This window comes from Vicugna pacos, chromosome 14 (genome assembly GCF_048564905.1).
Source record: "Vicugna pacos chromosome 14, VicPac4, whole genome shotgun sequence".
Lineage (NCBI taxonomy): Eukaryota > Metazoa > Chordata > Mammalia > Artiodactyla > Camelidae > Vicugna > Vicugna pacos.
In genome coordinates this window covers 47427534-47453754 of record NC_133000.1, presented here as the reverse complement: position 1 = coordinate 47453754, position 26221 = coordinate 47427534, and the positions used below count along the sequence as shown (strand labels likewise).

Sequence of the window (26221 nt, the reverse complement as noted above, 5' to 3'; positions counted from 1 at the left end):
CATCAGGAACAGTCATGCCCCAAATTCAACCACCAAAGCAAGTAGACAAGTTACCTATACTGCCAGGAAGCAGCTTCTCATTTTTGATAACTCACAAAATATATTAGAAGATAAACAGTCTCTATTTTTCACAGTGGCCTTTAAGACAGGCAACAGTGATAGACCAAAAAGGGTTAAAAATCATTTTCCAAGGAAGTTGATCACCTTTCCTACAGAACTGAAATCTGGAATAGCAGGGAAAACCATCTCTGAGAAAACCGACTTTGTTTTTAGAGAAGTAAGGAAGAGTCAAACGAACACATCCTCCCTGCCTCCCCGTCTCCCAGGAGGAAATATACTCACATCCTGCCATTTCTGATCTTGCTCTTTTAATTGTGACTTTATTTTCTGCATCTCCTCGTAATGCAGCTGACGCAAGTTCTGAATGTCCTCCGCGCTGACATCACTCATGGACTTACTCCTACGACAAAAATACCCATGGTAACCAAGGTTCACGTGACTGGATTTAAGGTTAAAACTGGAAGGTTGGGCTTATAGTTGGAAATTCCATCTAAATTTCTGTGGTACTACCTAGATGCTTTAGTGATAATATCACAGAAATAGCACTACAGAGATAAATGGTGTTTTTCCAAAACACAGAAACAAGAGCCCAGCACTCAAGCGTGAATTCTTTCACAAAATGGCTAAAATGAATGCTGAACAAGTCAGGAAATATAATCCAGTCCTCATGTTTACAGTGGTCCATGCAGTAAAAGATTACTTTAGAAAAAAAATAACTATTTGGCCTTAGAATCACTTGTCTTTATTTTTCTATCTCCTCCAGAGATAATCTTTTAAGGCTTGGCGGCCTTTTCTGAGCACTTATTAAATAATTTAATGATTACTTGATATTTTCTCCTCAAGTTCGATACCGTGAATAAATGTGCTGCTGCTTCTCAGAGATTCTGTTCAGACCTGCCTCACCACTTCAGTGGGCTTGTTCTCAAAGCACCATAGGTAGTTTCTAACAGCGGGTTACAATATAACCTCCATTATAGTCCCCTTTTTTATTAAGGTAGTTTTCATGTCTTCCATGGGTGACCCCTACCATGAGGATGTACTGAGCTTAAACTAGAGTAGTTTGAGTGGAGTGGGGTGCCGGACACGATGCACACGTGCTGTGTACATGCACTTAGAAGGGCACGGGAAGTACACTGGAGAAGGGGAGGCTGAGGGAGGCCTCCAGGAAAGAGAGGGGTCAGATCTGAACACTGAACAGCAGGTGGGATTGAGAGAAGAGACATAGAGCTTTCAAATGAGAGCTGCCCAAAATGTTCTCTCCCACCCATCTTTCAGAATAGACTTCTGATTTTGTTCATTGCTACTGACTCCACGTTCAGTTATTTAAGTGACTCCACATCTCCTTTGTGGGCCGTTAAACTTTGCCTTCCCCCAAGATTTTGCCATCACCACATTTTTCAAGTAACACACTTGCTTTTAGCTAGCTCAGGAGTTCAATTACAATCTCCGTGCAAACCTCTCCCATATCTACAGCCTGGGACCAGTCTCTCTGACTCAATTCCAACTGCTTGTTGAATAAACATCTCTGCGTGGATATCCCTTAGGCACATCAACTGTAAAAGGGCCAATTAAATAATATCTAGAAAGGATTTTGTAAGTGGTAACTCAGTAAACACATGGTTATCGTTGACATAGGCAAACTCAATTTTTCTCCAAAGTTGCCTTTCCTCTTGTTAACAGTGTTAACCTGGCCTCCAATCATCCAGATTTGACACCAAAGAACCATTTTTCACCTCTGTGTCTTTCCCTTCTCCCTGTTTTCAATTAGTTATCAAGTTCTCTTATTCAGTGTCTTTTTCTTCCCATCTCTATTGCCAACACCCTAGATCAGAGCATAGTCAACTCTTACCTGGACTTTTAAAAAGCTTCTTATCACCCAGCCACCAGATCCAGTGAAGGTCTTTCCTGAACTGTCCCCTCCAATTTAAAAGCCCCTCACCAATACAGACGCCATTTTAAATGCCACTCATTTCTCAAATCCCTGCTAGACTCAAGTGTGGTTGATGTATACAACTTCCTGTTCATTCTCCCCTTGGAAGTCTAATGGGGCAACTCAGACTTAACTTGTCAGAGCAGACTTGACTGTTCACCCTGTAATCCACTCATCTCCCACATTCCTCATCTCAGTAAAAATCAACTCCATCCTTCTGGATTATAGGCCAGAAATCTTTGAGTCACCCCAGAGTCCTCATTCTCTCATACATCAAAACTGATCTCACCAGGAAATCCTGTCCTCTACCATCTAAAATATACCTAGGATGCAATCACTTCTCACCACCTCCCCCATTACCACCCGGAACCAAGCCATCCTATCTTCTGCCTGGGCTACTAAAATAACTGGTATCCCTGCTTCCATCTCTTCCTGCCCAACAATGTGTACTGTATACTCAATGTATACACAATGTATACTCAACACATACTCAGTGTATACTCAACACAGCAGCCAGAAGGATCTTTCCAAAACTGCACTCAGATCATGGCATGCCTCCATCCAGCACCCAACAGTTTGTTCCCATCTCACCTGAGTTAAACACAGGTTCTTCCAAGACCTACAAGGTCCAACATTACCTTGCCCCTCGCCTACCTATCTGCACATGTCCCCCACCCTGCTCCCCTTCACACATTCCGTTCCAGCCACCTGGTTTCCTTGCTCAGGCCCAGCTTCTTGTTTCTCCCCTTGCTCTTCAATCTGCCTGGAATGCTCTTCACCCGAACATCCACATGATCTCTCTCTTCCAGTCAGCTGTTTAAAGTTTACCCCCGGGTTCCCGTCCCTGACCACCGTACAAGAGTAAGTAATGCACCTCTCCTGATTCACATTATCCCTCTTTTTCTCCATAGCATTTATTACCATCTGAAATGGATGTTTATTTACACATCACCTGTCTTGCGCTGTAAGATTATAAAGCAGGACTGTTGTCTGATTTCTTTGCTGCTGTATCACCTGTGCCTAAAAGAGTTCCCAGCCCCTGGCAGGTGCTCATAAATGATCTCAATAATATTCTCCTGCTTTGATAAAGTCTTCCTGCAAAAAATGATGCTTTAGCTGTACCTTTCTTGTGCTTCTTAATGCTCAGCATTATGTCATATGTAGTGGGCACACATGTGTGTGTGTTTAGCTTACCTCCCTCACAAGTTCACACACTGCTTGGGAGGAAAACACATTAACACAGCACAAGGCATACAGGACACATTCATTTAACACCTGTGCTAAGAATCAAGTATGTCTCATCATATTTATTTGAGCAAAATAAACTAACCATAAAATGTCTCTAATTTTGCAAGAAATTGTGGCTCTTGCTCCAAAGCTTTATAAAGAAAGCTTAATAAGATTTATTAAAGAATATTAAGGAATTACATATATGAGTATATATGAAATTATATACTGAGCTATTAACATCATATATATACTTGACCACGTAAGACTATATAAAAAACTGATTTGAGAATATAAATTTACTTAGGTCATAACTGCAAAGAATAAGGCAATATCAGTTAATATTATAACAGATTCACCAAAAAGAAAATTTTTCCAGGATCAAAGTATGAGGGGAATCTGGGCACTCAACAAATGAGGTTGCATAAATTCCAGAACAAAATTGGGAAGGTTAAGGGTTTTAAATAATCTTATGGTTGGGGGAAGGCTGGACAGTCTCATCTGGCCCAGACCCTTTTTGCCCTCACCCTCTTGCACTATGAAACCTTGGCTTGTGTCTTTTCGGAAAACATGGTCCCCATGGGCAAAGGCTGCATCAGCCTCTGGGGAGCTCACAGCACAGAGCCTGACACACAGCAGGTCCCTCAAGATGAACAAAGTGAGCCGAATACCAGCCGGGGTAGCCAAGCGCCTGCATAAGGTAGGAGCGTGAGCCCTCTGTGTTCCCTGGGACATACAAAGTTATCTACAGAAAGCCTGGGCACATTCCGTACAGGCTGAGCCAGGCACCAGCATGAGACAGGAGGTGGGACCCGGCAGCAGCACCGATCTTCACCCCCACCGAACATCACTGAACTTTTCTCAGCCTCGGTTCCTTGTCTGCTAAGCAAGGGAGGGATGGTTAGAACTGGGTCAGCTTATGCTGACTGCTTTTCAGTAACAATCTGGTGGATACACCAACTACTTTCATTAATGCAAATATGATTGTGTGGGATCTCCTGGAAAATGACTCCCAAAGCAGTTTCAAATTAAGAGAGGTCACCCCAGGCCAACTGATAAAATCTAGACCCTTCTGAGTGGAGGAGTCTTCCTGCCAGATCATGAAGAATTCTTTCCTTCCTTATCACAGTTGACAGAACGATTATTTAACTTCTGAGGGCTTACTGTGTGCTGACAACACTGCAAGCAGTCTATGCATGAAGCCCTAGGCCGATTCCACCATCCCACCAGCTGCACGTCCCTGGGAAAACTTCAACGTCTGTTTCTAAAATGCACGTGATACCTACCTGCCTACCTCACCAAACTGAGATAACCACCAGAGACGGTCCCCGGAAGACTGTTTGGGAAAACCATACAGGGCTCCACACCTCAGGTGTTTTGTGGAATGAATGACTCTTCCCTGGCAAAGCAGAATTCTCTCACAATTCATTTGTTTACCACCTTTATGTTTCCTTATTTGGAAAGGCTCCAATTCTAGAACTGCACTTGGATTTTTCCCAAAAAATACAGGTCTAACACGTTGTATTTTCAGTTGAATAAAACTTTTTTTTAATGGCAGTTAGGGTGAAGAGAGAAAGAAAGGGAAGTTTAAGAAAAAAGGCACAGATCTGTAAAACAAGATGACTAAAATCTTATTTTCTTTTCCCACAATGCTGGGATGAGTGTTATGATGGTGTTATTTTAGAACTCAATCTCAGGAAACTTATAAGTGAATATCTAAGCAGTAAAGGATCAAAAAAGGACCAACATGCAGCAAAATTTCCTAACTATAAAATCACTGATAACCTTATCTGGCAAATAGAAATTCCATGATACTAAGTTTGGGGTCCTTAACTTTCAAAGGAAGATATGAATAGACCTGTTTATGCACCCACCTCTAAACATATTTTCATAAGTGTTGTAGGAATTCTCTGAAGAGCAATCAATAATAAAACCTGGGTAAGGAGGCTTTAGAGTCACCGTAAGTTAGAATGATAAGACAACATAAGAGACTTTTTGTTTATAGGTTTATGGTCTAAATCAGATTTTCTCTGCAGCAGCACAATTGACATTTTTGGGCCAGAAAATTATTTGTTTTAGGGGGCTGTCCTGTGTACTGTAGGACATTTAGCACTATCTTTGGCTACCGATGCACTAAATGACAGAAGCAATCCTCACCTCAATCCACCTACAGTGACAATCAAAAATGTCTGGGACACTGCTAAATGCCCCCTGGGGGTGAAATCCTCAGAGAATTAACTCACATCAACTTCGTTTTTCCTTCCTTTTTCTTGTCTTATGTGTCCTTATAGTTCTACAGAATTTTTTTTAGTCAAAACCCATAGGTAAAATATACGTGTCTTGATTATCTTCAATTACAACTTCAACTTGAATCAGTGTTCATTTCCTGTTGATACTGGCAGTAGACTCAATGGCTTAATCATATTACAAAATTGAAGCTAGATACCGTTACAAATTTCTTTGTCATTAACAGACTCTGCAAAGAGGCATCATAACCAGATTTTCAAATGTCATGGGACTGTAAGATGATCATGCAACACGAAAGCACATGTGAGAAAATGACTGCAAAGTGTCATATGCATGACTGCATACACAAAGCGTCTTACTGAAAATAAAGTGACAGGTGTTAAATGCCAAGTAAAAAGCCAGCAAGAAATTAACAATCTAACTAAGCCTTCAAAAGGTAGCGCACATTTCTCTTTAACCTGGTTCTTACCAAAAAGAAAGCATTCGTGTTACAGGCAATTATTTTTCAATCACAGGATGTTGAGCAATAATGATTTTTCCAGGTAAGTATTCCAAGCTTGACAAAGTACATGTCTGGAGAAATATCACCTAGAAATACCACTTGTTTCATGTTTGTAAACATTTACAAACATGTTTATAGATATGAAACAAGTTCTAGATTAAAAGTCTATACTCAATCCAATTTCAATTTATTTTTTGTTTTCATTGCAGATCATTGGTAACTGATAGAATATTTTTTTTAATCCTATACAATAGATTTTAATTGCAAGTGGTCTAAAATGCACTTGAGTTTTGGAAGGCCCATCTGCATTACTTTCTATCATTTGACAAGTCATGTATTATTCATCAGCCTCAGTTTACAAACAACCTTGCTCTATTTGTGTTACCTTAGCAGTAAACTGCATAGTGAACAGCCTTTAAAATAAATAGTATACTATACAAGCAGCAATCCTGAAATAGTCTCCAGAAGGCATTTGCTGCTCCCGGCAATAGCCCAGAAAAATCCTTAGCTTGCTGAGCTTTGGCATTTCATTTCTCCCTTCCTTAACCCAGTGATACACTGTGTCCCTAAGGGGAAACACGGACAGTCACTGAAATAGCTGTACGTGTTTACATTCCCATCAAGTATTTGTGCTCAGTGTACTTGTACACCCGTTAAGAAAAACAACCTGCTTATGTCATAAAGCCTTATTTACCAAGGAAAATTCCCCTGAAAGTTATCATTCAAAATACTTGAAGCTGCAAAGATTTTTCATCAAGTGAAAACAGTTTTCCCACGATGAACTGAGATTAGCAGATGCTTAAGTGTCATGCTAAAAATTGCCTTGTTCGCCCTCCCTGACAGAAATGCTGTAAGCACACATGAGGAACCAGATAGGAGATAATGTGCCTTTGCGTATGCAGCACACTGAAAGCCTGCTGGGAGTCTGATTTTTTTAATCAGTGGCTGAGAAGTACTTGCAATTAGTTGCCCATCGCTCAATTACATCTTTGACATTGACAGCGGCTACATTGCTTTAAATAGTAATTTTAGTAACTTCCAAGATCTCCAAACTATCAAAATTATCCAAAGCTATCAAAATTAGAGAACCTGAGAGATGAAATAAATCCCAGGAGGGGAAGATACTTAGCTACTAAGGCTTAGGCGGATTAGAATACTCAACATACTTAAATTGTCTTCTTGCTAAAAAGCTATTAGCAGTTAGATTCACAAAGTTACAGAAAGTTTGATATGAAATATTAAGATGTAGCCACCTGGTTAGTCTCCACTAAGAATTAATGAGTCTACATACAGTGAGTGTGTGATATAAGTAAAAGAAGTTTTTACTTTCACCCTATTAATCTAGAAATGGAAAATATTTTCAGAAAGTTACTTTTATAATATTTTCTGTCTACCAGGTGACTAGAGTTAAACGACAGCACAGTCGTCCCTTGGTTCTAGGACGTCTATCTATGACACGAAGGGCCAACTGTAGACAGAAACTGGAAATGAGATATAAATACAGTCCTTGCAGAAAGATTGGGAACTACCAAGACTTTAACTTTCGCAGTTTTGGAAGGCCAGTTCCGCTCTTCAACGCAGCCAAATCACAGATTTTCACCCTAACCAGGAATCTTGAAAATGTTTCCAAATTCTAAGGAAAGACTAACACTACTCACCATCCCAACTAACAAAGCACCCCTTGAGCTAAGAGTATATGGATAATGTCAACTGCATGTATCCCAGCCTCAAAGTAAATGCTAATACTCTTTTTCATAGATTTTCTAAAACATAGTTATTTGGGCTCTGACAACCAGAAATGAGAGTTTGGGTCTATGCAGCCATCAGATACCAAAATAAATACACCTAATCTTGGGCAAGTGCTTTTCTTTTAATCAACTCCTTAAAAAAAAAATAAAAGGACCTGAATTTTCAACTTCTAATAAAACAAACTACTGCTGTCATATAGCACTTCATGCAATAGGCACTCAGACACAGAAATATAACCATTAGGCTGAAGAATTAAGAAAAGTTTCCCATTTTTTAAGTCTCATGCACAGCACAGAGCATCCCCATTTAGTGACATGCCAGGACAGAAGTGCAACGACGTATTACACCAAGGACAAACAATAGGCAGAGATTTTTTGTTTTTTACTGTGAACCAGAAAACTTACCCATTCTCACCATAAATCTTTTGAAAGAGTCTAAGAAATCAGAAAACCAAAAATTAAAAGTCATTTTTTTTCTTGTTGCGTTAGTTTCTAAATGTTCAACATCATTAAGAGTCGAACTAGAGATGGACAAATCTCAAAGAAGGTTGCCTCTTCAGTCACATTCTCGATTATCTCAAATTCTCATTGATCTCACATCTCAAGGAGTTCAGATTAAGGATTTCCTGATTTCCCCTGAATCAACAAGTCCATTTTTTAAAAGCTTCCTGTTGCCAGGAACTAATAAGAAGTTAGATTTAAATCTACTAATTTTATTTAACCTAATATTTGTCCATCCCCAAGTTCAACAAACTAAACACCCATTAAAAGGCAAATTGCATTACACATAAATGCAGGCTCATTATCAAATGGCCATAATTACACATATGTAAAGTGCAACAGACAGCAAATAACATCCATGCATTTTAATAAAATTTGCACTGAACTTTAAACCATAAATTTTAAAAGCTACACATTGATAGTCAAGAAACCTAGGTCAAAATAAAAAATCAAAACCAAGTTAAATGAAACTTGCAATGCCATATTTTAAGGGAAATTTTTACCCAAAAATCATATACTTTGAAATATGAGAAACACATGAAACCAAACTACAACCAGACTGTTTCAGAAATGCCTGGACAGGAGAATAAAAGTCTGTAAATGTAAGTGAAAATCATTTCCATGAAACATCATACGGCAGAATAGTATCATAGTCTTCCTCAAGGCCAAAGGCAAAGTTTGTGTAGACACCTTCTTAAACGGATCTCAGATAGATGATTTTGAGATGTGCAAATATGGAATTGCACTTTTTCCATGAAATGATGAAAGGTTTCTCAAAGCAAAATCAATTTTTTTTACAGGAAGCTTCAAAACGGCTCATGACATGCAGGGTTGGGCAAGACGAAGCCACTTACTCACACAAGGAAAGTCACACAAGATCATCCATTACAAGCCACATCCTTGCAGAAACACACTCTGACCTCTCAACCATCAGCCGCTTCTTGTGCCTAAGCCTGCTGGCCTCCCGGATGGCCTCCCACTTCTGTAAGTCCGCCGCACTGCAGGGACCAGGCATGAAACTGATGGGAGGCACAGTTGTTCCCAGCTTCCAAGACTGGATCTTCCGAGCCAACATGTCATCTTTTTCCTGCCTACATGAAGGAACTAACAGTCTACAGCTACTACTTTTTTCTTTGGGTGGGCATGTCCTTTCAAGGACACAGAGAAATTTTGCTTGAATTTCCGGAGGCAGAGTCCAGGGGTCAGGGAACGGGACTGGCTGGTATCTATCCGGGGCCCCCGACAGAGGCACCTCTTTCTTCTGTGCTGGAATGCGGCGAACAATCATATCATCTTTTTCTAGGTCTGGAAGTACAAGTTCACCTTCCCGACACTGCAGAATTATATCTCGCTCGACAGGATCATCTTGCTCAGAGAGTCTTCTCAAGTCTTCAAACGCCCGGACCACACACGGATTTGCATGGAAAGCCCCAGTCTTTCTGACAAAGAAATCATCATTCTCTAAGTCAGGATCCAGGGCTGCCATCTCGAGGTCTTCTGGTCTATACCCTGGTGCGTAAGAGAGGTTCTTTCTGCGTGTTATGAGCCTTGGGCCAGCAGTGGGATCAGTTTTGACATTTGTTTCAGAAGACAGGATGTCATCAGAGTATGTCTGGAGGGCCTGAAGCAATAGAAACTGACTGAAGCATAGAAAAGAGAAAGGAAGGGAGAATCTTATTAAGTTTGGGGAGAAAAGGTAATTAGGCAGCCAGTCACTGTGGGTGAACTCTTTTAGGGTGCCATGGGAGGGACTCTTGCTGGGAGGAAAAGACTAGCGTTTAACGCCATCACCCGTGACTCTCCTTTTACCATTTACAGAAATAAGAGTGGAGTGTACTTCTCAGGAAAGGCGGGCACCACTGAGGCCAAGTGATGGAGCCAGAACATGAAGAGAGTCCAACTCCCTGATACACAGTGTTCCCTTCACCCCTTCCTCATTCCACTGGCAACAATGACCAAACCCCTTGCCCTGAGAAGCAGCAATGTTCTCGGAAAGTTCCAAGAGCTGAGCAAGGAGCGCTTTACGCAACAGGCACAGGTAGTCCACAGAAATTAAATCAATGCTCTGAAGCTCTCTAAAAGCCTCTGATTAATCTTTTCTTTGCATTTCCCACCCATCTTGCCTGTCCCGGTGTCTGTCTCCAAGTTATTTCCTTTCTCCATAGCTCCACACACAGCACAACTGCAAAATTAGGCCAACTTTCTAAAAAGCCTTTTAAAAATGGTTTTCCAAAAGGACTAACTATGCCACCCATAATTATACACTCTCTGGTACACACTTGTGCTGAAGAATATTTCATCCCCTAGCTTTGCGAGCTCATACTCCTGCGCAGAAAGCATTATGTTACACATTATGCTTTTATAATATTAAGTGAGTGAGGGCTCCTGATTCAGCGCATCATCATCAGAGGTTAATGTGGTAGCAGAACTTGGCACAGGTGTCACAGGCCAGACCCCCGGCAGGCGGGCTCATGCAGACAGGTGCACCTGGGCTCATCCGCAGCACCACTGGTTCTCCCGGCTGCATGGGTGTCCCGGGAGTTTCTGGCCCGTTTGATAGCCAGTTCCAGCAAGAGTGAACATCTTTGACAGTTGCTGTCTAGCCTGGGATCTGCGTTTTGTATTCTACTAAAAACGACGGGGCTTCTGTCAGAGCCTGAATCCTCATCCTCAGAGCCTGAACTCCTTCTACCGTGGAGTGAAGCAGAGAAAGGAAAGAGGAAAGAAAACAAAGGATTGGAGAACAATGTAACTAAAAACAAGGTCAAGCTATGACTGTGCAGAGAAGAGGACTTTTTAGGATCCAGATCCCAAAGTTTAAATTTAAACAGCATTTTTTTTTTCAGTTAGCAGGTCTATAGAGGTTGGAAGGAAATTAACCTCGCTCATAAAAAGCACACAGAGAATGTACCCCGCCGGGGTACTGAGTGGACACTGGGATAAAAGAAACATGCACAGAGACAAACCTGAATCCCTGAAATTCTTTATACCAGGGTTTATAAGTTTCCCTTTTTATTCGTTTCCAGTTCACATCTTCTGGGATCCAGCATTTGGGAAGAAACTGATCAAAAGCATTCCCTGGGCTTGGCAGGATTGGACTTAGCTTTCGCACATAAAGGTCATCCTTTACAGTGTTGCGTGTGCTTGTCTTTTCTTCTTCCTCTTCCAAGTAACAAGAGGAGTTTGAAGTGTCTTGTGCTGTTGACCAGTTCTCCACGTTTTTTCCCCAAGCTCTCCTCTTGTTACTGTTCAAAATATCCAACCAGTTAAGATTCTGCGTGAGCAATTTGTGACACAGAACACAAGAGGCATGCTTTCTGTCTCACAAAGTTTACACCACTGTGGATGCAGCCAATTAGTTCCCATTCTCATCACTCCAGCTCCTACAACAAAGTTAAGGCATTATAACAGCATCTCATTTTAATTAGAGAACAGCTCAATACAGAAGGGCCAAAGACAATTATAAAACGTGTTAAAAGAGAGAGAGACAAATTGCAAACAATCTGGGGTGTTACTTTATGTATCAAACATCAATAGCATAATCGACATTCCGATCCAGGAGAAATTTTTCTGACCTCGTCAATCTGTATAGCCCAGTGGCTAATGGGTCAGCAGGAGAAAAGATGTGAGAACAAGACTTAGGAGACGTGGTTTTCGAGATGAAACCCTCAGGCCGCTTTCTCACTTGGAATCTACGGTTGGCTAAGTCATCCAAAACTACATCAGGCAACCTTCGTTCCTCCTCGGAGTCCGATCCACTTTCAGAACCGTAGACCTCCTTCTGATAGGAAGCTGGATTTGAAAAATCACGCTCTGCTCTGCTGATTTGATGGGAAATTAAAGGATTCTTTTTGTGCCCGCTGAGCTCAATCAACACAGGGGAAAAAAAAATGGAAGAAAGCGACACAGCAGAGCTCACAACGAACAATGTAAGTCATCCAGGAAGCTGAAAGATAACCAGTGAGCTAAGGCATGCATCTAAAAAAAGAACCGGCAAATCATATGCTGACATTCTAAAGGGAAGAAATCTCTTCAAGAGATGGATGACTAAAAATACAGGTAAGAGAAAGAAACGTTTTCATTAACGAAGTTTTACGTTATCTATGAAATGCATTCTAAGGGCCATTCCTTTCACCAAATTTAAATACCCCAGCAAATTCACAAAGCATACTGGATTTTAAAACTCAATCGTCAGCTCGCATCCCAGTACCTTGGAAACGTTCCGTCTGCGTCTGTGTAGGCTGGGCTTGCCCAGCTTCTTCTGTTATCCTCGTTTTTGTCCAGCCTTTTCTTCCTCAAGGGCGCCGGCACATAGGACGGCTGTCTGCTCTTGTTGGGTAAAAAGCGATTGAATGGTAAAGCAGACTTCGGTTCAATAGCTGAAATCCTTCGATAGGACATGTCATCTTTATTGTGATCCTGCATTTTGAATGTAGATTCAGAATCTGTGTCACTTTCACAACCTATTTAACAAATAAAAAAGCACAAGCATTTGCTATGCTCTCCAGATTATTCGTCTAACCGAAACCCACACAGCCCGCCTGCTTTGTCCTCCCCTTGGAAACCCAGTGCTCTGCTGCTAACTGCATGGAATATTTTTAGACATTTGTCATGAAGTTGTGATAAGATCCATTAGGAGGAACTTGCTTTGCATACTGGAGGCTCAGGCAGGACTTTCTTTCACTGTTGCACGTTCTAAGCAGAGAAAGTCCCATTTATGGCTGGACCGCTTTTCTTCTCCAATCTTCCTTGCCCTTGTGATTTTTTAAATAACATTTCTTGATGGAATATATGTGAATAAAATCCAGCAATTGAGTCAAAGACGCCTAAAATGAGATCTAAAAGTAATCTGAGGGAAACTCAGTCATTTAAAAGAAAGCATGTAGTCCTGTAAAATTTCTGTGAGGTGACAGACAAGGGAAGATGAAGAAAGAGATGCAAAAAGCACAAGAGCACAAAGAAGTTTGATAGATCCTTGTGAAACCCCTGTGAGGAAGGATCACACATTCGATATGCGGTTGGACTGCATGATTTCTAAAGTCCCCAAGGGATGTAAAGTCTTACGCCTAAATGAGAGCACAGAACTCAAGGCATTTTCCAACAGTGGTCATGGAAATACTGGGAACCCTGTATTTTGATTCAACATCATTTACAAAAAATTTTAAAAGAATACACTTTGATACACCTCAAGGTCACATAGATACAAACACTAATCTGTTCTCAAAAAAAAAAAAAGTCAGTCTGTTCTTTTAAAGACCACAGGAAGAAAAGAGGGAATAAAACACTAGCACAGATACCAGCTGAGTCTTCTCCTTTCTTGCCCTTTTCTTCTTGCCCTTGCATATTTGTAAAGGAAGTTTGCACATGTTTCCACCAGAGCTCTCAGAGGCCAGCTGTGCCCAGCACCTGAGTACCCGAGAGCCGGGGGCTCCCAGCAGAACACCCGCAGGGTAAACCAGAGCAAAAGCCCATCTTGTCTCCTCCCATCTGCGTGGCAGGAATCCACAGTCAGTACCACTGAGAGTAGCCTACCAGAAGTAGTTTAACACACAGCCATGAGCTCTGGAGACCAGAACAGGGAAGGAAAAGTCAAGGCAAAAAGGGAGGGAGTATAAGGAGCCATGACTGGGAGGATTAATAGTCAATCCACTTTATTTTTACTGCCTCCTAAATAAGTACACTTTTTGGATATAAGAGAGAGACGTCAAGGATTCTTGCCAAAATTTTGTACATGTGAAATTTTAAATACAAAGATTTTTGGATGTTGAAATTTTTTTAAGCTAATGTTTTTTTAATTTGTGAGTGCACTCCAGTATCCTGCAGAGTAGGCAAATATTCTTGATATGGTAACAGGTGTGGATGAAAAATGTCACCTGCTGTATCAGTAAAAGGATGTTGCAGCCATCGAGCCATCAGCCACCACAACCTCTCCAACTGTGCAGCCTGAGGGAACTCAGGATGGGGAAGAGCAGGATATGGCCCCAGATAGTTAAGGTGCAGATCAAAGAAATGATTTCAATGAGCCCAGACTCTTGCATCTTCCCATACATAGAGAAGCACTAAATTCATTAACTTGAGATAGCCGGTTTTTCTTTAACAGTAATCTTTTGATGTTCCAACTACCTGGTTTTTGTTTTTTGTTTTTCAAAACTCCTATATATCCTGTTTCCTTCCTCACCTCTTCGGAGCAGTCCCTCAGAGCTATCTGAGAAGCTGTCTTCCGGGCTAAGTTCTCACCAAGTCTGTCAAATAAAACATAATTCTCAACTTTTAGGTTATGCTTTTTTTTTTTCAGTTGACAGAGGCTTCCTATAAAACTAAGGAATTTGATTTGCAATTCTGTTAACCTAAATAGAATATCTTATCCTCAATATTATACTGATCATCAATTCAGGACTACAACCTGGTAGGCAGCAGACCTTCAACATACTGATCACAAAAAAAGTTTTCTCATGCTGGTGGCCCCCAGGGTTTTCTTTGTTTTTTTTGTTTTTTTTTTTTTTTTCCTTCTAGGTCTTCACTTCCACACTCTTCAAACAAGGACTACAACTCCTTTCCCAAGATCAGGAAGCAGCGTGACCCTATGCTTTTCATCACAAGGACCCGACACCCAGCTCAACAAGTATCTGTGGAGAGGATTTCAATTCACACCACTGGACCACTGCATTTGAACTGACTGGAGTCTGTATATTCCCACATGCCTTCAGTGTGTGTCCCTTTTATTTGTTGTTGGCCAGATACAAATTTAAACATTGCACGTGTTAGGTTCTTCAGTCAGGACAAAGTAATATAGTGGGTTGAGAATTTCAGCCTCTGTTTTTACAGCTTTTAATCATCCAGATGAATTATAAACTCAGACTCATTTCCTTAAAACTATCATAATAGTCATCTAGGCTATGAAAATGTTACACCTAGATAGCAAACAACCAACAAATCCAGCAGTAATTACAAAGGGTCACTCTTAAATAGCCATTCACTTTTTAAATTTTTAAATGCTTCTACTACTCTGAAAGGTAAAGGATTTGGCTTTAGTTTTATTTTTGAAGAAGAAACTCATTGTAACATTGCTTTCCTTTGTAAATTTACATTAAAAGATCAACAGCAAATAAAGGTTGAATTCTAGCTAATGATTGCAAGCTGAAGCATTTAGGACAAGTGTAAAGTACTCTGAAGTGACTCAAAAAATAAGATGGATAATTAACGCATAGAGAAAGAGTTAGGTATGTGATAAAGCAAGCATGGCAAAATGTCATGGTGGAACTAGGTGGCGGGTACATGAGTATTCACTAAAATTCTTCCAACTTTGCTGATGTTTGAAAGTTTTTCACACTAAAAACTTTAGATAAAACATTTAAAAATTTAAAAAAATCAAAATAAGCAACGTAAAATCTCTAATAATCCAGCACAAACTCACAAACAGAACGCTCCATTTTTTCGCGTTGATGGTGGAAGGACAGAAATATTTCAAGAAACTTCACTTGTGGTTTCAATCTTGTCAAATCTGAACTGCGAGGTATACAGTCAGAAATCTCTGACCCCATTCAGTAGCCACAGGAAGAAGACTTGCATTTCAATAACAGATTTGACCATGATATTGGGATTTTGAAAGAATGCTCCTTCTCACAACAGAATGACATTCACTCACGTGTTGCTTTCACACGACATCCTGGGTTTACTCTGAGCCTACTGAAGCAAAAGATGTTTTCTGACACAACGCTAGTCTTGTTACTTATCTAGCAAAGTTTAGCATAACACTCTATCACGACAGATATCAATCATTTCTTCTTTTGGATAGAGGTAATTATAAAAATATTTTTCCTAGTAAGTGTGGTCAGTCAGACAAAGACAAATATCATATGATATCACTTATATGCAGAATGTAAAAAAAAGATTCAAATGAATTTATTTACAAAACAAAGAAATTGACAGACATGGAAAACAAACCAATGGTTACCAAAGAGGAAAGGAGAAGAGGGAAGGGATAAATTAGGAGTTTGGAATTAGCAGATATAAACTACTATATACAAAACAGATAAACAACAAGGTCCTAATGTATAGCTCAGGGAACTATATTCAATACCCTGCAATAAACTGTAATGAAAAAGAATATGTAAATGTATGACTGAATCACTATACTGTGCACCAGAAACTAACACAAGAGTGTAAATCACCCATACTTCAATAAAAAATTTAAAAATAAAAATATTTTTCCTGGTTTTTCTTAGCAGCTTTTTATCTTTTGCAGAAAAGCAAGGGAAAGAAGAAAATCATTCAGGAACTAGAATAGACTTTTATACAATCCCATTTACTTTCTTTTTTATGGTTAGAATATACTGCATATTAGGCCTCAGACGCACAGATTATTAAACCTAAATCTAGAGAGACAAGAATTAGGATAGATTATCACTGATAAAATAGGTCACAGTTAATTGTTTCCTCCCCAGACTTCTCTAAGAACAGAGATTTTTTTTTTAAGTGAAACTAAATGAAACTATCACCCCTCTAGTGGCAATATAGTGAGGAGGAAATAAGAGAGAAAGACAGGGAAGGAAGGAAGGAAGGAAAGAAGGAAGGAAAGAAAAGATACCCCTAATTATATTTCAGTACCTATGAAAATCTTCTTCTTGGTGAAATTTTTGCCTCTATAGTTTTCACTCCATTTTTGTCCTCTCTCCCATTCCCAAATTTCTCTCAATATGCAAAAATACAAATAAACTGACAGTCTAAAATGCAACCCACCTTCACGCGGCCCCCTCAACGTGGTATCAGAGGAGCAGCTTGTGAGTGACCTGGACCCCAGAGAGTCCAAGCTTTCAAATGAATCTTCTCTCTTATGGTTGCCTGGAGGAGCAGGGAATTCTCCACGCTCAGCACACCAGATATCACTGTAACCACTATCCCTGCCACTCCTTTTCAGGCAGCTGGAGTCTTCAAGGGCCTAAAAAAATTGTGTAAAGAATAGTAAGATAGCATAAACTTCCAAAATGCAATCAGTTATTACTTGCTTGCATAGCTCAAGTTGCACCATATTTGACAAGTGAGGCAATGAGATTTCCTTGTTAAACTTCAGAACAAAATCTGATAAAAAGCAGAATATAAATCCATAAAGTTTTCCCATAACTAATACTTGCCACTCATGTAACGATAGGGAGGTATTCAATATTATTTAATAAAGGAATATAGTCTATTTAAAAATAAGGGGGAATATTTTAATAAAAGAAAATCTATGAAAAAGAATAATATTCAAATGCTAAAATCAGTTTTTGGCAATAAACATGAAAGGAGTCAAAGAGAAAACCAACTTTAATTCTGATATCCAAAAGGAAATAAGTTAATAAGGTTATATTCAGCCTATGTCCAGGAAATATTAGGGGTCATTTCTACTAAACAAACAAAAAATAAGAAGTTCCTTTAACAAAAGAAAAGTTTTAAAAGAGAGAGTGGGAAGAAAGCAGGTACACACTTTACAGATTCATTCATTTTCACAGATTTTGAAACCTAGATCTGAACCATGGAAAGCAGACTTGTTTGTTGACATATAAAACATCTCCTCTGGATCTAAATAAAGTATTTGTTTGACTCATGTAAGAGTAACATAGAACTATAGTCAATGTTATTAACTATAGGTTTGTAAATCATACAGAACTTACTAAAAGAAGCATTTTAACTAACATTTCTCTAGGAAAGTTAGTAGCAAAATACAACTAGACTTCTTAAAATAAGCATTTAAGTAAAATTTATAAAGCCCTTAGCATAGTCCTAATACATAGTAATCAATGAATAGCTAGAAACTCTGTAATGATGAAGGTAATTTTGTCACTATAGTAAAAATCAGAAATGTTACTTCCAGATGAATATACCTACAGAGATAGGAATTCCTGGTTCTTTAACAACCAAATGTAATACATGAACCTTCAACAAATCATTATTCAGATAAAAAGCTTCAAAAAAAGCTGGGAGACAATTTGGACGTTCTGACTATGACCTGGATATTAAATAATGGGGAATACTCATCAATGTTCTTAAGTACAGTAGATACTGTACAGACATGGAAGAATATTCTTAACTGTTAAGAGACATCTGCTGAGTATTTAGGGGTGAGTTATGTGCAGTTTACCTTAAAATGACTATGTAAAATCACGGATAGATACACAAACAGTCAATATGGGACATGTTTAGTAATTAAATCCAATGGTACATAGCTGGCTGTTTGTTGGATTTTCAATTTTTAATTATGAACATTCTCAACATATGAAAAAGTAGAGAAATGAATGTTTACAATAAATAATTAGCAGCTGTCTCAGGCATACTTTTGGTTAAGACTCGATGCCAATTTGTGGTTGAATTGTTTGACAAGTGTTTAAGTGCCAATAAAGTCTGGTAGATTTATGTGCGATTTCATATATTTCAGATGCTGCATGCCCTGGAACAGAGTTGACATCCTGTCAAGAAAAAGCAAGTGTCTACCTTGTACCCTATTTGCAAGCAGATGGGGAAGATGGGGCCGGCACTAGGACCACCAAAATACTTCTCAAAATACATAAAGATTTTAAAGTTTTAAGTAAATCTTTAGATTCATCAAGGTTCTTGGACACATCCTGTTGAAGCCTTTTAACTCACAGGAGATGATTTTTGACCTCATAAATGTTAAAGTTACAGATGACGTGCCACCACAGTTATAGAAGAACTTGAGTTTGGCCCTGTTTCCTGGTCCCCACACCCACCCTCACCAAGGGTCACTGCTTGTCATTTAGCTGACAAGTCACCTAAAATGAGTCATCTACAACTTATTGGATGACTCAGGTTCAACAGCTTCCTGCAATATTTTTTCTTAATTTGTATTTTGGATTGGCCAATAAGCATTACCTAGTTAAGGGAGCGATGTACACTGCACATGATGATTTTGATTTCAAAAGAACAGGTGCCCAACACCTCATATATTCACACACTTCTCAGGGCCCTCCACCCTCTGCAATAACAGAATGGAACCACAGCTATGGTTTTACCTATCAAAAATTATTTTTTACCTGGTTTCAACTCTGGTGACAGGAAAAAGCTTTCACTAAGGCATTCCCAGCACAAACACTCTACTAGGATTATTGGACCTGAGTCACACTGCCATAAAAAGAACCAAAGGCTGCAAAGAGAACACTAATGCAGGAGCCCAAGTCCCATGTTATTTTTACATGGGTGTGTTCTTAGCTGACGTACCAGGAAGGCAAAGCTCTGTTCCTGCTCGAAGCCCCTCCACACCAGTCTGTCAGGGCTACGCCCTCCTCCACTGCACTGACCCTCATCTGTCCACGTCGGATAACCTGCTGTGAGGTTGGGCCACTTGCTTTGTGCGAGTGTTTCCCCAACACTTAGTATAATGCTTGCACACAATACTATCTCAACTATTACCTGAATGAACTCTTTTAAGGAATTTAAACAGGGCACTATCGACTCATTCCAATTCAAAAATAAAAACCTGGAGGGAATTCCTTAACCTTCTAGACTCTATAATCCCATCTTTATCTCAGGTACGTGGCTGGGCTCAGGCAAGATTATTTAAGGATGGGGTAGTTAAAGGGCAAGGTGATCATTTTCATCCTGGCCTAAAACTTCTATCTTCCAGTCATAGTAACTAATATTTGTTACATCCTTAAAATATGCCAGAGACAAATGGTAAATGCCTTCCTGATACAGCATCATTTAACCATCATAAAAACCCATGGAGCAACTACTGTTAATTAGATAGTAACATATTATTTTGACAACACATTTTCTTCTGAGCACTGCAAATTTCCCTTGCATAAGTACCCCCATAGAGAAGTTAATTTTCCCATCTGAATCTTACAAATGAAGATTTGGCTGGCTACGGTCAGCCCTGGCACTCGACTCTTTTCAGTCTCTAAGCATTCGAACGTTGCGACACTGATTCCAAGATATAGAGTGTGTTTAAAACAGAATAGTCAAACTTTAAAACTCTATCACATTTTACATCACAGCATTTACTACTCTTTAGGAAACAGAAATAGTATGGTAGAATTGTGGGGATACTAGTGAGAGCATAGAGATATAATGGCCCATGACAAGATATTATTAAGAAATTGAGTAACTTCCACACATTTGAATAGCCCTAAAGCAGCTCTCTATGACAAGTTGAGTTCATAATGAATATAGAAACAGTTAGGTTATATAAAGTGTCTAAGAAAGAAAGTAAATAAGGATTCTAAAATTAAGAAATAAATTCCTATACGCATATCATATACTCTGGAAACTGCTTTGAAATAGATTCACTTACTCCTTCGTGGTGGCACACGAAGCCAGCCAACGAGTAAATCCTCCCCGCCCAACCCAATGGGAGCCACCACATTTGTGACAGAGAGAAGTGGAAGGCAGAGGGCACGTGGAAGGGGACGCTGGGGGGAAACATTAGTTACAGTAGTTGTCTCATACAGACAATCATTTCCTTACCTTAGTCAGAGCTTGTCCTAAAAGATTCTCAAATGCTTTCAAATTAAGACAGGGACCATTATAGTAGGGGTTACTTTGCGCTTTTCTTCCCAGCCAGTACAAAGTTATCAAAACCTGTTAAAAAAAAATCCATAAATCAACAAGATCAGTCTATTCAGTGCCTAATGGCAAACTACAACTCAGGTGAGCACTCTAGATCAAAGTGAGCATATCTATCTGTGGTTGAAAAGATTTTCTTTTAAATTATGAGGAGAAGTGTCATTAAAATTGTTAAGTCTTCTTACATTTCCATCTCTGAGCACATCCTCAGACCAAAAGCCTAGAGTCCGACAGGTATTTGCACTTTCTACTAGCACATATGAAGAAGAAAAACATTTAAAAGGGAAAAACATAAATCATACTTTTAAGGCAATATTTTTTTCAACAAACTTACAGACTACACACTTAGAATCAGTAAGTCTCAGCTTCCTTAATAAGGATATCAACCTCATGTTTTTCAATAAAGCTGTCACATTTTAAGAAATTCCTCTAATATGCAGAATATTATAGATAAAAGTCTGTGTTAAGCAATTATCCAGAGTGCTTAAATACTTAGTGTTTTTCCTTAAATTCTCACTTGGTAGTTTCTGACTTACTCTCCTAAAAATCCTGCCGTGTGTTCATTTGCCTTTACCATGTTACTGACATATAAGGATCCAGTCCCTAGATTTAACCTACCTTCTTATGAGGTCAGAAAATACATGTTTCAATCATATTTAAACATATTTAGTGTCTGTTCCTAGCAAAAGTTCCATTAGTAAAAGGATAGAGAATATATCAGGTAATTTTAGATCCCACTACCTTATTACAAAACATGTAAGTAAAAACCCATTTATAATGTTCCATTAAATACATCTTACATTTTTCACTCTCCTGTCAGTCTCTTCTTGCCTGTAAAGAAAAAAGAAAATGCCTATTAAGTAATATCTATGAACCTCACATTGTTAATTATTAACTAGAAAAAACTCATTTTTACTCTAAAGTCCTATGAATATTAATACCACCTGGAAGTTCAAAAACCTTAGGCAGTGTATTATCCATCAAAAGGACTTTTCTATATTCACTGGTTTCATGCAATAGAATGGTCTGCTTTCTATAAAAAAACAAAGTTGTCTTTCTTCATTATTCTATTCATTACAGTCTGATTTTTAAAATGCATTATTTACATTTTTGTATTTTCATTTTAAACAATGTTTAAACCCAATCAAAAGGGGGGGGAACCAATATGTGCTCATGGCAGGAAAAAAAAAACAACAGGAAACAGGAGTGAAAAATCTTAAAGAGAGGGAAGAAAGTAATCTTGCACCAAGTTTTCTTTTCCATTATGCACAGAGGTTTTTAACTCAAGTTTCCCAGACAAAACTGCTCAGAGACCCACCCCCTGCTGATGTTGAAAAGTGGGGTTTAAAAAATAGCCAGGAATCTCTGCCTAGGAGATTTCGCTCTATTACAAGAATCAAGTGTTTTTCCCCTCACCTGATAAAGGGTCATGGGTTTTGTAGGAAAATTTAGAGGCAGACGTCACCATAATGTTGAAGATGAAAAAATATGAGTTAATTAACAAACAGATGGGTCACCCTAAACCAATGGTACTTTCCATCAGAGACGTAAGCCAGATCCGCGGTGCTTCAGAGAGATGGAGGAGCCTGAGCTAGATGAACTCTTAACACCGCTTTCCAGTCTGAGAGTCATAGGCAGTATGTGTATAAGGCAAAATAGACACTCACATATTGTACGTGTGTCAGACATACAGAACACACACACATAGCATACGTACACAGGGAGACAAAGGAAAGGGGGAGAGAACGAGCACACAGAGACACATATTTAACTTAGTTTTCAAAGAATCTATGAAGACCACTATGACCATTCCTCCCCCTAAAACAAACATGAACTGAAATGAACAGTACACGCCTCCCACCTGCTCCTGAAATAGCATAACAAAAACAAAGCTCCCACATGACTGTGGAAAGGTAAATCGGCACAGCTACTTGAACACATCTGGTAGCGTCTGTTCAAGCTGAACACACGCTGAGTCTATGACCTAGAATTCCATTCCTAGATACACACCCAACAGAAATGCTTACAGATGTTCTCCAAGTCGTACAGGAGCACCTTTATAGAAGCACCATTTGCAATAAAATAAACAGGAGCTATACCTCTGTCTTTCACAGCAGAATGGGTCAATTACAGAATATCCGCACAATGAAATATTCCATAGCAATCAGAACAAACAACCTGCAACCACACGGTTCAATCTCACAAACAAGGGGAAGCAAAAGAAGGCAGGCAGAGTACAGACTATGCCATTCATCCATGTCAAGCACAAAAACAGGCTTCCCAAATGTGTGATGTCAGAAGTCAGGACAGCGGTTACCCTTGTCGGGGAGGATGGACGTGACTGGAAAAAGGTGAGGGGCTTCTAGGGCGCCGATGATTTCTTATATGTTGATCTGGAAGTTGGCTACACAAGTGTGTTCCAAGTCTAAACTCTGTGAATTATATATTTCTAGTATGTTTCATTTTCTATATGTATATTACACGTCAAAAAAGGCAAATAAATTTCACAGCCCTATTGCCTATATCATAGCTTATCTCTTGAGTAAAAAGAGATTTTTTTAAAAAAAAATCAGCATTTAATTTTAGAAGTAAGGAGGATGTCTAGAAGCTGACAATATAAATAATGGAGTTATAAAAATATATAGCCTCTGTTTATATTAATGACCAACATACACACCTCGGCTACTAACCAAAGCACAAAAGAACCATCAGTCCTCAATGCAAAAGACATACTAGGCTGACAATCACAGTATTATGAACATTCAGTGCAAAGCACCCCACTTTTTTCATAAGCACACTGACAGCAGAAGGAACAACAGAGCTCACTTGAACCCCCTGACCTCCTTTCCACAGCCCTCTCTAAAAGGTTTCTAATCCAACACATCCATTCACTTTTTATTATGATATAGCAATAACTATAAATACAAGACAAGCCTTATTTTGTAATTAACACTCATAAAGCAGTGACCTTGGCACTATAACCTTTCTCTCATTTTACATTCCCTTCCGAATATGAGCATTTATAACATGCTCTTGAATACAGTGACACACGGGCCAGCCAAATTGCTGTTCTATCACTGAAATGTAATGCCAGGAATTCAAGTAGTCAATGATTTGCTGGAGTCAACAGAGGCCAACTTCTGACACACAACAAACACATGCCACCGCAGGGAAGTCAGTAACCGGCGGCTTCTTCGCCTGCTGTGGCTGCAGGCACAACCCTATGGCCTTTCAAACAGAACAAGTGTGAGGGCGGAGGGGGAGTTCACTTGACTCTCCATGAGCCACCAGAGATACTGCCCAACCCCTCAGACCCAAAAATAAGACAGTCCTATCCAGAAAGCTGTCTAATTCCCTTATAACAAATATTTTAAGAGTTGATATGGTCTAATTCCATGTATAAGAGCAGGGTCTTTGGGTCAAACGTGGGTCCCGTTGGTTCATCTCATCAAGTTACTTAACTCTCAGAGTTTCAGTTTCCTTCTGGAGGAACCAGAATGCTGTCCCCTAGATTAGTACATTATGAGAGAAGTACACAGGACTTAGCAGAGTCCCTGGCCTCATGGTAAGTGCGCATCAAGCAGCAGTGACTGAAAGTTATACAAGGGAACGCCCATCTTACTTACCGAGCTACCCACAAAGGCTTCCTGGTAAAGCTGAGTATCACTATTTAAAATTGCGACCAGCCTGTCTGACACTTCCCATCTCTCATCCCTGCTTTATTTTTGTATTTATAACCATCTACTGCATGCATTCATTTACTATCTGCCTCTTCTCCATAATCCAAAAGAAATGTTTGTGGTTTTGTTTCCTAAGCGTCCTAAGACAGAGTTTACCACCTGGAAGGCATAAAAAATATTTTATTAAAAATGCCTAGCACAGTGCATGGTACACAGAGGCTCTCCAGTATTGATCTGAATACATTTATTTAGCTTACAGAAATGTAAGTTAGCAAGAGAAAAGCAGAAATGACAAAAGCTCAGGAGACACCTGATAAATATTCACATTATGTCAAAGAACAGTTAAACTCCATGAGCTTAACTTACAACACCCAATTTTGACTTGAATTGTATTGATACTCATAGCTGAACCGCTTTTTAAGGCTATTTTCTTTAAAATTGCAATAAAGGGTAATTCTTTTTTTAAGGGAATTCTTTGTAATTATAGATCAATAACCCAAAAAAAGGCACAGATTCAAAAACAAAGGCCAGCTTCACAGTGCTGAGTACAAAGATTAAGCGCTAGTCTCTGTGATGAAAAAGCTTCCCAGTAGAGCCCTGAAAGACAAAGGCCAAGGAATCGAAATCTTTGTTGAAACCCAAATTTATCGTAAAAAGGGACAGAGATGAAACAATAACAGTCTGAAAAAATGACCATGTTGAAGATGTTGCTAGCCTTCTCGGTGTATTATACACTAATTTAAGTATTGTGTGTAATATTCAAGAAATAGCAAGTATGACACAGTTATCATCTTCCTCCCTGTTAATGGAATAGCTCAGGTAATTTCTTCACTACCTGACAAAGGGCCAGAAGATATGTACTCATCACAGAGCTCTAAACTTTCTGCCAGAAGTCAGGTAAAAAAAAAAAGAGCCACAAACCCTCAAGTAAGTCCACCAATCAACAAGATCTACCTGTAACCACCTCATCCTAACAGCTTTAAGGTATACGAAGAACCAGGAAGCTCTAGGTCTGATTCCCCCTATCTTTACTCAAAGCTATTTTAAAATACTAGTACAAATCATCCATCAAAAGCACCATCTCCAATCAAAGAATCAGGGAAAGAAAATCCATACAGATGTTCTGGCCTCTTCAGGAGATCCATGCCAGGTTCTTCATTGAGGTGGCATCTCAGCTAAGAGGCCAGGCTCTGGGGTCAGACCTGCTGGGTGTGAATCCTGGCTCCACTTTACTAGCTGTGAGATCTCGGTTGTGTTATTTAATTCTGTCTCCATAGTCTCACCTGGAAACAACATACCAGTCTCACTGGGCTTAAAACCGACATTTGAAAAGTACTTAACCGAAGCAGATCAAGTAAAGGAGACATTTCAAGACTATCCTCTGATTATCCATCCCAACCACCCCATATGGTGGAAGGGGAGTGGCTGGAGGACAGTCAAGTTTCCCCACACACAACGTTTTCCCCCTAGAAGAGGCATTTCTCTGAAGCAAGGTAAAAACATTCTTTCATGTTATGCTTTCCTTTTCCTCTTTCTATGGGAGGCTTTGAAAGAGAAATTATTTCTAGAATAAGGTCAAGCAAAGGGCAAAGCAAACGAGTGTGGTATTACTGTTGTTGGCCAACCATCCATGTTGGGGCCGAGCCAGCCCTCCTCACCCGTTCTTTATCTACCAGGGACTGCCTTGGCCAACACCCTTCAATTTTCTAAAAGCTCCAAATCTGAGGGGAAAAAAATGTGGTCAAAAATCTAGCTCCCTATGTCTGAT

At 39.5% G+C, this 26221-nt stretch overlaps 1 protein-coding gene across 7 annotated transcripts in view; it reads right to left on the bottom strand.

Annotated features, from left to right (window-relative positions):
• LMO7 (LIM domain 7) overlaps positions 1 to 26221 on the bottom strand; it is a 182569-nt gene that overhangs the window by 38357 nt on the left and 117991 nt on the right. For 4 of the 7 annotated variants that reach the window (XM_072976365.1, XM_072976364.1, XM_006210294.4 and 1 more), the window contains 6 exons: positions 21574 to 21604; positions 20675 to 20788; positions 16955 to 17153; positions 12426 to 12678; positions 8120 to 8149; positions 343 to 460 (listed from right to left, as the gene is read on the bottom strand). In XM_072976365.1, coding sequence (XP_072832466.1) covers positions 343 to 460; positions 8120 to 8149; positions 12426 to 12678; positions 16955 to 17153; positions 20675 to 20788; positions 21574 to 21604 — 745 coding nt within the window. Of the gene's footprint in view, positions 1 to 342; positions 461 to 8119; positions 8150 to 9135; positions 9856 to 11181; positions 11461 to 12425; positions 12679 to 16954; positions 17154 to 20674; positions 20789 to 21573; positions 21605 to 26221 lie in introns of all 7 variants that reach the window. The other 3 variants (XM_015244437.3, XM_031684462.2, XM_015244442.3) reach the window with 2 other exon arrangements.